The 13,858-nt window shown below is 37.4% G+C and overlaps 1 protein-coding gene across 4 annotated transcripts in view; it reads left to right on the forward strand.

Annotated features, from left to right (window-relative positions):
• MCPH1 (microcephalin 1) overlaps positions 1 to 13,858 on the forward strand; it is a 176,847-nt gene that overhangs the window by 32,743 nt on the left and 130,246 nt on the right. For all 4 annotated transcript variants that reach the window (XM_061622909.1, XM_061622911.1, XM_061622910.1 and 1 more), the window contains exon 9: positions 8,954 to 9,063. In XM_061622909.1, the coding sequence (XP_061478893.1) occupies positions 8,954 to 9,063 (110 nt within the window). The remainder of the gene's footprint in view (positions 1 to 8,953; positions 9,064 to 13,858) is intronic.

The following is a 13,858-nucleotide window of genomic DNA, read 5'->3' on the forward strand; positions in this document are numbered from 1 at the left end:
TCTCTCTCTTTCATTATATATTCTCCATGTACATTTTCTAATAGTTCTTGATAAGTTAACCATTTCTCTTTTCCAGCCATTTCTCTTCTGTAAAACGCTTCTTGACTTGAGACACATAATGGTATTTTCGAATAAAACCTTGGTTTATATCTATTCCATATTTTCAACAGAGGACGTCTTATAAAATGATTGTTAAAGTCTACATTTACTTTTGCTTTGTCATACCATAGATATCCATGCCATCCCCACTTCAAATTATGGCCCTCCAAATCCAATAGTCTTTTATTCCTCAATAAGATCCATCCCTTTATCCAGACTAGACAGCAGGCAGCAAAATAAAGTCTCAGATTTGGTAATCCCAGTACTCCTCTTTCTTTGGCATCTTGTAGTAGTTTAAATTTAACTCTTGGTTTTTTTCCTTGCCATACAAATTTAGAGATATCTTTTTGCCATTGTTTAAAAGGTAAATCAGAGGATATTACAGGTATTGTTTGAAACAGAAACATCATTCTCGGTAATACATTCATTTTTATCACAGATATTCTACCCATTAATGACAGTTGTAGTTTATCCCGTTTTAGCAAGTCTTTCTTAATCTCTGTCCATAATTTTTCATAATTATTATGAAACAACTTCGAATTTTTGTTTGTCATAATGATACCTAAATATTTCAACTTTTTCTCTATTGTAAAATCTGTCTTGTCCATTAACTCTTTCTGTTCCCTTAAAGTTAAATTTTTCACCAACATCTTTGTTTTTTGATTGTTGATCTTAAATCCTGCTAACGATCCAAATTCTTTTAATTTGTCCATCAATACATTAATTCCTTCCAAAGGGTTTTCTAGTACAATTATCAAATCATCAGCAAATGCTCTCAATTTATATTCTTCTTTTTTTATCTTTAATCCCGAAATTCTTTTATCTTGCCTTATATCTCTAAGCAGCACTTCTAAAACCAGAATAAATAAAAGGGGAGATAAAGGACATCCCTGTCTTGTACCCTTTTGTATTTCACATGAATCCGTTAAATCTCCATTAACAATTATCTGAGCCTTCTGAGATGTATAAATCGATCTAATCCATTTTATAAAATTATCTCCAAAATCCATTTGCTCCAAAACCTGAAACATAAATTTCCAATTCAAATTATCAAATGCTTTTTCAGCATCTAAAAAAATCAAAGCTGCTTGTTTATCATTTCGTTGTTCTAAATATTCCAAGACATTCAAGACATTTCTGACGTTGTCACGTAATTGTCTTTTAGGTAAAAACCCTGATTGATCTTCCTGAATAAATTGTTGCAATATTATTTTCAATCTTTCTGCCAAGATCGTTGTAAAAATTTTATAGTCATTATTCAATAGAGATATTGGTTGATAATTTTTTGTTTTAGTTAAATCTTGCTCCTCTTTAGGTATTAATGTTATATTAGCATTTTTCCAACTATCCGGTATCTTTCCCTCTTGCAGAATAAGATTCATTGTAGACTGTAAAGGTAGTAAGAGTTCTTCCTCCAAACATTTATAATACATTGCAGATAACCCATCTGGTCCTGGTGCCTTTCCTAATTTAATTTTGTTTATAGCTTCAGATATCTCTCTTGACGTAATAGGGCCATTAATAGCTTGTCTCTGAAAATCTGTAATTTTAGGCAAATTCTGTTTAGATATATACTCTTCTATTTTTTCAGATGGAATTTCCTGACATTTGTACAATGTTGAGTAATATTGATGAAAAATCTTTTTGATTTTTACATTATCTGTCAACGTCTCTTCTCCTTCTTGTATCTTTAAAATAATATTTTTGACGTTCTTTTCTTAATTTATATGCTAACCATTTCCCAGGTTTATTTGCAAATTCAAAAGTCCTTTGTTCAGCAAAATTTAGTTTTCTTTCAATTTCTCTAACTGTCAGCATTGATACTTGCTTCTGTAACATTTTAATTTGATTTACAATAGAAACTTTAGTTGGATTCTTTTTCAATTCTTCCTCTTTTTGTTTTATTTCTTCCAAAATTAATTGCATTTTCTGTTGTTTCTTTTTTTTTAATTCAGAGTTACATTTAATAAAATATCCCCTCATAAATGCCTTACTTGTATCCCAAACGATATTTTCACTTGTTCCTTTATGTAAATTATGTTCAAAAAACTCTTTTAATTTCTTCTTACATTTTTGTACTACTTTGTCATTCTGTAATAAAGATTCATTTAGTCTCCATCTAAATCCAAGATTTTTTTTTTTTTAAATTAATATCACAGGATTATGATCCGAAAAAGTTTTTGGTAATATATCCATTTTAAAAGTATCCTTCGCTAAAATTTTAGACATCCAAATCATATCAATCCTCGAGAATGTTTTGTGTCTTTCTGAAAAATAAGTAAATTCCTTTGCATTATCATTTATATATCTCCAGGTATCCACCAATTCTAAATGTTCCATCAGTTCAAAGCAAATCTTCGGTAATTTACCCTGTGTCTCTTTGATATTTTTTTCAGAAAGCTTATCAATTTTTGGTGAGATTACCCCATTCCAATCACCCATGACACACCAATGATCATATGAAAACTCTGACAATTTTTCCATAAGTCCTGTGTAAAACCTTGTTTTATCTTCATTGGGGGCATAAATACCCACTATCAAAATGTTTGTACCCTGTAGAGTAATTTCAACCCCCACAAATCTACCACTATCATCCAGTAATACCAATTTAGGAAGCAATTGTGGGTTAATGTAGAGAACAACTCCATTTTTTTTTTTTGGTCCAGCCGAAATAAATTCTTCACCCAAATTTTTACAAATCAAATATTTGGAATCTTTCTTCTTAATATGAGTTTCTTGTAAACAAATTATATCCAATTTTAGTTTTTTCAAATAATGAAACACTTTCTTTCTCTTCTGCGCCGTGTTGGCTCCATTTATATTCCAAGTTAGATATTTGTAATCCATCTTTAAGCGTGTATTTTAAAATGTGCCTGATGCTCCTTTTAATCCATCATCTTCCTTCCCTTTGAGTTTATCTTCATCCATGTCTTTTGAAGCTTTTCTCAAGAAGTCCCTTGCTTTTTGAACAGTATTCAATCTATATTTCTGTTGTCTGAATGTAAAAATCACTCCTTCTGGAACATCCCATCTAAACTGAATTTTGCGTTGCTTGAGTTTCTCTGTAAGGAAAGCATATTCTTTTCTCTTACGTAAAAGTCTAATAGGAATTTCTTTCATCACCAGTATTTCCTTACCATCAATTTTAAAGGTATTTTTAAAGTGTTGCTGTAATACCATATCTCTGGTCGTCTTCTTTATAAAATGAACAAGCACATCTCTTGGAATTTTATTCATTGTTGCATATCTGGAATTAATTCTATACACTTTGTCTATTTCAAATTCCATCCGATCTTCATTCAAATCCAGAAATTTTACTAAAGCATTAACAATTTTATCTCTGATGTCTTCACCTGTTTCCTCAGGGATTGCACGGAATCTCAAACAATGTTCTTTGTTTTTCATTTCAGTCACAGCCATATAGTCCAAGTTTTTTTCTAATTCCAGATTTAATATATCTGTTCTATTCTCCAAGATTTGTACCTTTTCTTTAGTATTTTTTGCATCCTCCTTTATTTGCCCAATTGTCCCTTTAATCTCATCCACTTGTGTTTTAATATAGTCTTTTATATCTGTCAGTTCAGTTTTCATTTCCTGTTTTATATCATTAATCCCTTCCATTATTTTTTGAAACATATCTGGGGGTATAGCCCCTTCCTGTGGATCAGTAGAACCTCTTCGCTCCTGGGCCTTAATTGCTTTTTTAGTTGTCATTTTCAAGAGAAGCCTTTAATTTCTGATATTAATCACTGTTCCAAAACCTAGAGGCAGTCTATTTCTTTTTTTTTTCCTCCACCAACAAAAAAGTTAATATTCCAGGCCTGTTATTGTAATCCAGTCAGCACAACACAGTTCTTATCTACGGCCAAGAATGCAAAACAATTCTGGTTCCCAACACCAAACGATTAGTAACATGTACGAGCAGCAGATTCGTCCAAAAAGAAATAGTCCAAGGAGAAAAATAGTCCAAAATATATTTCCATCAAATAATAATTACCTCTCATCCGTTTTTAAGCTTTAAAACTCCAAATTCAGGCCAGCTTTTTGTCGTAAAAAAAAGTATATAAGTTGTTTACATTTTCTTTCTTCCTTAATTATATTTAAAAGAGAAAAAGTATGACTCACCCAGGTTTCTCAGTTGCTGATTCGTAAACAAATCCCTTTTATTGTAGTAATTTAAGCCAAATGATAAGATTTAGACAGAAGTAGGCTCGCTGGTTAAGGACGTTTTTTTAAGAAGAAAAAAAAACGCTTCGCTTTTTTTCAGTACAGCTTGCATGGAAATCCTGATTCCGTCTTCAGCTGATCGGCATGCCTTCTTATCTCAGGGATTTCCTGGTCGATTCCAGCCGCCGACAGCTCAACGAAGTCTTGTGGAAAATCTGATCGGTTCTCCTATACCTTGGAGAACATTTTAGCCAGTCAAAGTTTCCTCTGGCTGGCTTTTAACCTGAAAAAAGCTTCCTCTGAGGCAGAGATCTCTCAGAGACAGTCACCAGCTGAGCACTCACTTCCGGGAAGTCCCTTGTTGCCCTTTTCTGAACCTGTTCCAGTTTGTCTGCATCCTTCTTGAAATGCGGAGACCAGAACTGGACGCAATTCAAGATGAGGCCTAACTAGTGCTGAATAGAGGGAAACTAATACTTCACGTGATTTGGAAACTATACTTCTGTTAATGCAGCCTAATATAGCATTTGCCTTTTTTGCAGCCACATCGCACTGTTAGGTCCCTTTGAATTTTGTTTCTGTCTTCTACAGTATTAGCTATGTCCCCAGTTTTGTATCATCTGCAAATTTGATAAGCACGCTCTGTAGTTCCTCATCCAAGTCATTAATAAAAATGTTGAAGAGCACTGGGCCCAGGACCAAGCCCTGTGGTACCCCACTCGTTACTTCTGCCCAGTTTGAGAAGGAACCATTGATAAGCACTCTGAGTACAATTCTGGAGCCTACTGTGGATCCACCGGATAGTTGTTCCATCCAGTCCACATTTAGCTAGCTTGCTAATCAGAATATCATGGGGCACTTTGTCAAAAGCTTTGCTGAAATTGAGATATATTATGTCCACAGCATTCTGACAGTCTACAAGGGAGGTTATGCAATCAAAAAATGAGATAAGATTAGTTTTGCAGGATCTGTTCTTCATAAATCCATGTTGGCTCCTAGTAATCACTTCATTGTTTTCAAGGTGCTAACAGATTGATTGCTTTATAATCTGCTCCAGAGTTTTTCCAGGAATTGATGTTAGGCTGACTGGTCTGCAGTTCCCTGGTTCCTCTTTTTTGAAGATAGAGAAAACATTATCTCTCCTCCAGTAATCCGGCACTTCACCAGTACTCCATGATTTCGCAAAGATAATAGACAGTGGTTCTGAGAGTTCTTCAGTCAGTTCCTTCAATGCTCTAGGATGCAGTTTATCAGGCCCTGCCAATTTGAACACATTCAAAGTGATTAGTTATTCCTTGACCGTTTGTCTATCAATCTCAAGCTCCAATCCTGCCCCTTCTACTTCATGTTTCCTGGGAGGGTCATAGACCCTTTTTTGGGAGAAGACTGAGCCAAAGTAGGAATTGAGCACTTCTGCCTTTGTCATCTGTTATCATTTTGCCATCTTCAGAGCTTGGAAAAGTTACTTTTTTGAACGACAACTCCCATCAGCCCCAGCCAGCATGGCCACTGGATTGGGCTGATGGGAGTTGTCGTTCAAAAAAGTAACCTTTCCAAGCTCTAGCCATCCTCATTGAGTAGCTGTGCCATCATTTCCTTTCTTTGTCTTTTACTATGGACGTACCTGAAGAAAGCTTTTTTGTTGCTTTTAGCATCCCTCGCTAACCTCAGCTCATTCTCAGCTTTAGCCTTCTTGACTCCATCCCTGCAATTCCATGATACCTGCCTGTACTCTTCCTTGTGGCCTGGCCTTCTTTCCACTTTTTATGTGTCCTTTTTTGTTTTCAGGTCATCTGTAAGCTTTTTGTGAAGCCACATTGGCTTCTGCTGTTTCCCCCCTTTTTTCCTTGTTGGAATTGCTTGCCATTGCTCTTTTAGAATTTTGTTTTTTAGAAACTCCCACCCATCATAGACTCCTTTTCTCATTAGGGTGGCTTGCCATGGAACCGTACTTACAATTGTTCTGAGTTTATTAAAATCGGCTTTCCTGAAGTCCAGAGTACGCGTATGGCTTCTCTCAGCTTTTGCTTCTGTTAAAATCAAGAATTCAAGTATGGTGTGGTCACTTTCCCCCAGAGTTCCCGTAACTGCCACTTCGTCCACCAAATCATCTCTATTGGTTAGAATCAAGTCCAGGATAGTTGATCCTCTGGTTGCTTCCTCCACTTTCTGTATGAGAAAGTTATCTCCAACACAAGTCAGAAATTTCTTGGAGGGGCCGTGTTTGGCAGAATTTGTCAGAGTTTTTTTAACACAATCTTTCCATGGCTGTGTTAGCTCAAGACACATATAGGTTAGTTTACCAAGAACCCTATGCACACACCTAGACACTTCTGTGTATGTGCCATGGCTTCAACAGTTTGCTCTTTATTGCAGCGTTTTATACTGCATTAAATGTTGCTCATTTGCTTGGGAGTTGGAGGGGGGTGCCTCAACTTTATAAGCCGTGTTTCATGCAGTACAGTGTGTCAAGAAATCCATTTTCTTTGGCCTATAAACTTGGCTTTGCCATGTGGGATTGAGGGTAATATCTTGCTTCTGCAAGCTGACTATTCCCGTTAACTAAGACATGATCTCATGACAGAAGTTACCTGCATTATTTGGTGTGAGCTAGTACTCAAGATCACCAGCCTGAGCTACCTGTGGGAGCACATGTCCACAAAAGACCCTAGAATATTGCATCACCAGGAGTCTCCTGATTAGATTGATAGATCCCTTAGCTGTTGCTATGCCCTTCCTTATAAGAAGTTAGCATTTATTTTGTCCTGTTGCCCCACATCTTGCCTTGATGCTACATCTTAGGACTTAGGTGATGTGCTCTGCTGTTCCTGGTGGGGTCAGGTATCTGATATTCTACCCTATCTTGGCATGTATTAGAGTTAGGGATAGTTAGTCTATTCTTTATTTTTATCTTATGGTTCAATTCTCAACTGTCTTTGGATTATGATGGGTGATTTATACCTATGGTTTATGGGTATTCTTGGTTTTAGGATTTTTGTGCTGCTATTTTTATGCACATAATTTTTAATAAAGCTACCTCATACTGACTGCTGTGTGTGTTCTTTCAGGTAAGCCTTGAGAAGTAAATCAGCATTTTGGCCTGGCTAACTGCTACTGAATAGTCTGGCTTCGGGCTTCAAGAAGCAGAGAGCTTGGTATTTAGCTCTTGCCTCATTGGAACCCTAAGGATGTCCATTTAATTTAAGATTTGGAAATCTGACCCCACCATGTATGGAAGGAGTGGTGGCAGTATGACCTGCTTTACAGGATTGGTTTTGGTTATTTTCCAGCCCTGGTAAGATTGGCAACTCCAGGGTGTCTTACAAGAGCTGTGATTTCCAGGATCTTGGGACCCAGTGATCTTCACACAGGGAACTTTGGCAGGAGGGATGCTCACTCACGCATCTGCTAAAGCTCACTATGCAGCTATTTGGATCTCTGCCAGTGTACTTCTAATGGTCCACTTGAAAAATTAGCGGAGTCTTTTAGCACCTTAAAGATAAATAAATTATGGCATAAGCATTTGTGGGCTAGAGTGCACTTCATCAGATGTAAGTGTAGAATAGAAATCTGTCAATCTCATGAAGAAATTCACCTAAAGATAGAAAGACTCTCTTTTTCTAAGGAGCAACAGGAAATGCGTTGTCTGTAGTAATCCTTTCCACCCAGGACAGGAATATGTACTACACAAGAGTCAGCCTAGTTCCATTATGAAATATATTTTCCCTGCATTACAAGTTGCTTTTAAAAACTTAGTACTTTTACAGTGAGATGTACTAGCTAGAGGCTTTCGCTGCTGGTTGTCCAAGTTGAGTTACAACAGCCTCCTAGTGATGTATTTGTAGATGTCTGGAAATGCATTTAATGTATGTTCAGGGAGTTTCTATAATGCCTGATTATGGAATCATAAACATTTCAAACATTTTAACATCTGAATTAGCAGGCAAAAGAGTGCATGTATATGCATAATCAGCAAGGCTAAAAATTAAGCTAGATGTCTAAGCAATAAATAGCATGGCAAGAATCCAAATAATACATAAGGAACACAGTACAGTATATGAACCTGGAGTTTTGTTTAAAAGGGACTTGTCTCTTTGGCAGTGCAAACTTGTATGGTAAAAATTTAGCAAAATTAAGGTTTGGTACATATCCTGTCCTATAATGCTGCCTATAAAAGTCACAGATTAAGTTGGATAAGAAACTAGAACATCTTGAAGGAGTCTTCAGTGGCATCGATATGTACTTTTTAATTGCGTTTATATCCTGCCTTTCCTCCAAGGAAGCTCAAGATACTATATGTGGTGCTCCTCTCCATTTTATTCTCACAAGAACCTGGTGAGATAGGTTGGGCTGAGAGGCAGTGACTGGCCCAGGGTCACCCAGTGAGCTTCATGGCAACATTTTTATAAAAATATATTCTTAGAAAGCAATTGCTTAGTTCAGAGATGAAAAGATTTTATGTAATATTGGGGCGGGGGAAGCAAATTTTTTTGGAAGATCCAGTGCATAAAGCAAATTAGTTGGACAGACCTCTCCACCTAGTTGGAAACAGCATATCAATCACATTTTTTAAAAAGGTCATTCTGCAAAAAATACGTTTTTATGGAAGCCTTTTGTGCCATACTGTATCTAACTTTATTCCTGTTCCAAATTATTTACTCCTGTTTTGAATGAACTTGATTTCTAGGTGGTGACAAACTTTCCATGGGTGATGTCAAAGATGGTTCTTGTGACCTTTTGTGTGACCAAATGAATGAGACTTGTGGGAAATTAAAGAGTACCGGGAGAACCAAAAAGGTGAGTCCACCTAGTCAGAATATCAAGACTCTTGACCCAATCCAGTGTATATTGGAAGTGCATATCAGGGCTGCAGCTCTGGAGGAATCGTTCCCCCCCCCCATTTTCCCTATGCTCAGTATTTTTAATTTAAATCATCACCACCACTCATCCATCTGATATTTGCTTCGTTAAGGGGAAAAAAGAGAGACAGCAGTATTGTACCTGTCTTCCCCCCCCCCAGTGAGTTTCAACCGAGGGGGATGATTATGATAAATATTAATAATATTGTGAACATAATGTGTTTTAAACTGTTTTTAATATTTGTACTGTTACCCACCCTGGGATCATCCGGACAGATAATAAATCATATAATAATAAATCACATAATAATATATGATCATATAATAATAAATACAGCAAGGCTTTTTATTATTGAGCTTTATTAGCGAGCCATGTAACAGTGTATCCTGCATCCTAACAGAAATGGTCCTGTTCAGGGTACCTGCCAGCCCATTCCATCTAAGCAAGACATTCTACTCTTCTCCGCCTCTCTGGTTTTCTGTTTTCCAATTTAACATTCCATGCCCATGGCATATACTTGTCCTCACTGAGCTGTGGGGTTGTTGTTTTTTTGAGGGAAGGGTTACTTCCTAACTTTTAAAAAATAACTGTACTTCCTCGTTCTCTTGCATGTTGATACTTTTCTTGATCCTCAGTGGCCCCATTTTGGCTCCAATCCCTTTGGCACTCAACGACCTGAGTTTGTTATTAGGATGAGTGATGATTAATGACTCTTACATTGTTTGAAAAACTTTCTGCCCTGATGTATTTTATAATGTTCTTTTTAATTGTCTGCATGGTAAGCTGCCTTAGAAATATTTTATTTTTAAAGGCAAGGCACAAATGAATAATTATATAAGTTTTTGTATTCTATTTCTCTTATATATATTTTCCAAGTTCAAGAGTCAGTGTCACTTATGTAGCCATAACAGCACCACCCACGTACAAGAGGGGAGGGATCTTTAGTTAAAAAGCAGCCCAGTCAGCATGCTCAGTTGCCACAACATATTGACTGACTTTGAGGAAAGAGGTGATGGAAAACTGGAAGAAATGGGAATTCAATGAGGTATTATGGAGGAGGGTATGGCTAACAGACTTGAACAGTAAAGAAGAGTACCCTAGGTCATTTTGTTGCAGGTCCCACTTATAGTCAGTTGGTATAGTTGCTTCACATATGGCCATACTACCCTGAACATTAAACTTGTATATTTGTTTTTAATGTTTTTAATTGCTGTAAACCGCCCAGAGAGCTTCGGCTATGGGGTGGTATATAAAAGTAATAAATAAACATGCCTGATCTCATCTGATCTCAGAAGCTAAGCAGGGTCAGGCCTGGTTAGTACCTGGATTGGAGACCGCCTGGGAATACCAGGTGCCATAGGCTTAGAGGAGACAATGGTAAATGACCTCTGAATACCTCTTACCATGAAAACCCTATGAATATATCCAAAAAAAGATTCATAGGGTTGACACAAGTCATAATCGACTTGAAGGCATATAACAACAGTTGCTTCAATATTTAACATGAAATTTACTTTACTCCTGACTTCTAAAACTTAACAAATTTTGAAATAGCTGTTAATATTTGTGTAACTTGAGTATAAGATGGTCAGCAATTTAAAGGCTATATCCTCAATATTGCCTTTGCTTACTAATTTTTCAACACACAAGCAAGCAGAGACATGGGCAAAAAGATTCCATAAGCACCGCACCGTCTCTGAACAGCTTTGGAAGAATACTATCATTTCCCTGTGGTTGAATTTGTGTTTGGGACTGAGCAGCTGAAGTGTATGTTAAGGGGAGAGCTTTGGGAAAGCCTTGCCTGATCACACATCATAATGGGTTAGATCCAAAGTTGCTCAAATATCCAAGAATCGTCTTGTTCTTCACCAAATTCTATATAACGTGTTCTGCACCCATGTAACATACACTATTTTCATAGTAGGGGTATTCATATAACCTCTATTCCATGCTGAAAGCACACGTGAGAGGTAAGGAAGATGACAGCATGGGAGATCATATCAGATAACAAGTTGAAAGGTTTATTGGATCAAAAGGACAAATTATTGATGGACCTAAGTAAAAGATATTAAATTGTTAGAACAAGGTGGGAAAGAGATGTGGGATTTGTTGTTGCAGAACTGAGATGGCTCGAGATATGGTGCTGTGTGAAAGAAAGTTTTCTTGGATTATTGATAAGCAAAGTTCAGTATAAATTTGTCCCGTTCAGAGCAGGATCCACGAGGCTGAGACACAGGTGCAATTAACTCTTGTTTTATTAAAGTAATGGATACATCAAAAGCAATGCGCTTCATAAGAATCTCTACACTAGCTCACTAGAATTCCCTAACTACACTCTAGATATGCTCTGCAACATGTGAAGGAATTTGGTAACATGTGCCTCAGCATATTGTGAGTGGTGGCAACACCTGCAATCAGCCCAAATAATAGAAACAAGACATGTGCTGTGCTGATCTTGTTTTAGCAGGGAGGAAGCAACATTATTAAGACAGTTGATATAGTTCAGATAGTCACTTTAAATATGTCTGATTTACTTTGCTATTTTAGTGAAGTTTCCTATAGGAAATCATTTTCTTTTGTTTCTACTTCTGTGAATATGTGAAGTACAGCAATACGTTTTAAAATTTATACTAAAACAAATCTCCAAAAATAATTGTGGAATAATGGCACTGACTGTTCTGCAGAACACTCTCCAGTGGACATGAGGAGTGTTTCAGTTTGCCCAAGATAAAACAGTGGGAGGTGAAATACATTCTGTCAGCTCTTCACTGAGACAGCAGTGTTGGTGGGGGTGCAGGCAGGGCTGGAGATTCCTTGGTAATTGCCAGGCCGTAAGTCCTCAGCTGGCAGCTTGGCTATAAATCTGCCAGGCTAGCAAGGAGGAAGCAAGATAAGGGCAGAGGCCGTTCAAAGCTTACGTGCCAAGCCAGAAATCCAGAAGAGACGTCAGTGAAGGTCCGGGTCTAGTTTGCCGAGAGATCAGTCCAAGTCAAGGTTCAGGGGATAGGAAGACACACAGTGGTCACGCCTGACGTTGTAGTCAGCAACAAGCTGAAGCCAAGGTTTGACATTTAAGGAGCAGGTTTGTCAGCAGGTGTGAGCCATCAGCGTTTTGGCCTTAAGTGGACAGGCCTGCCCCTCTTCTGCCTGACCTTCTGTTGTCTATGTTCTGCAGGTGAGGGGGGAGTATCCTGTTCACTGACTGCGTCTGGCTGAAGGGCTTCAGCTGTGTCTGGGGTGCTCTGCAGCTGAGGGGGAGAAGGAGCTGGGTTCTCAGCAGTGTCCTCCATTTCTCCTTCTGGGTCTGCTGCTTCTGGGTCTGCTGCTGTTACTCCTGAGTCATCCTCGTCTGATGAGTCCTCTGACGGGGCCATGACACTTTCTAGCAAAATGCTAGGTGTGCTCTATGTTTTTAATTGACCATGCCCACCTTGCCTTAAATGAAGTGATTTAAACATAGCAGGCTGAAAACATGCATCCTCTTTTTTCCAGCAGCTAGAGTCATTGCTTAAGTAGCAACATACTGTAATCAGTTTGATTTTACATCAAACTGCAGTTTCAGATTCAACTGTTAATGCACCCAAAATAGAAATAGAACATAACCTCCAATTTGAAACACAAAAGGCTGTCATCATCATATGACACTAACCAATAAAAAGGATTTGAAATTAATAAAAATAAATTTGACACAGATTTCTAGGATGAATAATGAGAGAAATAAAATTTTCTGGTCTAGATTCTCTGTAGAAACATTAGTAACACAGGAAAGAAGCAAAGTAAGAAGAACGCCAACAAACATACAAAAATATAATTCTCCGTCTCTGGAGATGGCAGGTGTTACCACCACTCACCATATGCTCAGAGGCACGTTACCAAATTCTTCCAAGCTACACAGGAAGTGCATTGGACTGTGAAAGTCCAACCCAAATTGTGTTCACATTTTGACAAATTTGTAGGGCAGTCCAGTATCTCAGAGAGGAGGTCAGGTCTCCTCCCCTGGTGCATTCACTATAGCTGCCCAATTTCCCTGCTTTTTAAAGTTTGGTAGAAATATCTGTGGGCTATAGGTACATTCTTAAACCGCAAGGTTTTTTGCCTATTAGTGAATACATATGTAAGTTTGCCTAGATCCCACTCCCACACCATTATGATCAGATTGTAGCTGAAGCACAAGGTGTCCCTTTGTACACCTTGGCTATAGTACATGTTCAGACAGCTTCATAGCCAAAACTGACAGGGTGAATTGGCCCTTAACTAAAACTAAATCTGAGTGCTATCCTGATTAAGACTCCCATTTGTTTCAATGTTATAATTAAAAGATCTGAACTTTGATTAGATCTTCACGTCCTTTATAGCTAAAAAAACAAAGATCCATTTCAAAATATATAACATGACATTAAGGACAGAAAAAGACCTGGAACACAAGAGGGCATAACCACATTGAAGTGAATGCAGAAATTAATTAACACTACTCAAAACAGAATTTTTCAAGCCACTTTATTTTGGGAAAAAGCCTCTTGACACAAAAGGAAACAAACATTTGTTTAAACCCCACAAGCAACTCGAAGTAGAAAACGATTTTCATTACCCATTTATACCTGTTAAATCACATTTAATTTTGTCCTTTTCCATATATATTTTTGCCTTTGCTGCAGGACATACCTTTTGTGTTTTTATTAAGTTTGATAGAAATATCTGTTGGCTATAGGTACATTCTTAAACTGCAGGGTTT

This window comes from Rhineura floridana, chromosome 4 (assembly GCF_030035675.1).
Source record: "Rhineura floridana isolate rRhiFlo1 chromosome 4, rRhiFlo1.hap2, whole genome shotgun sequence".
Classification (NCBI taxonomy): domain Eukaryota; kingdom Metazoa; phylum Chordata; class Lepidosauria; order Squamata; family Rhineuridae; genus Rhineura; species Rhineura floridana.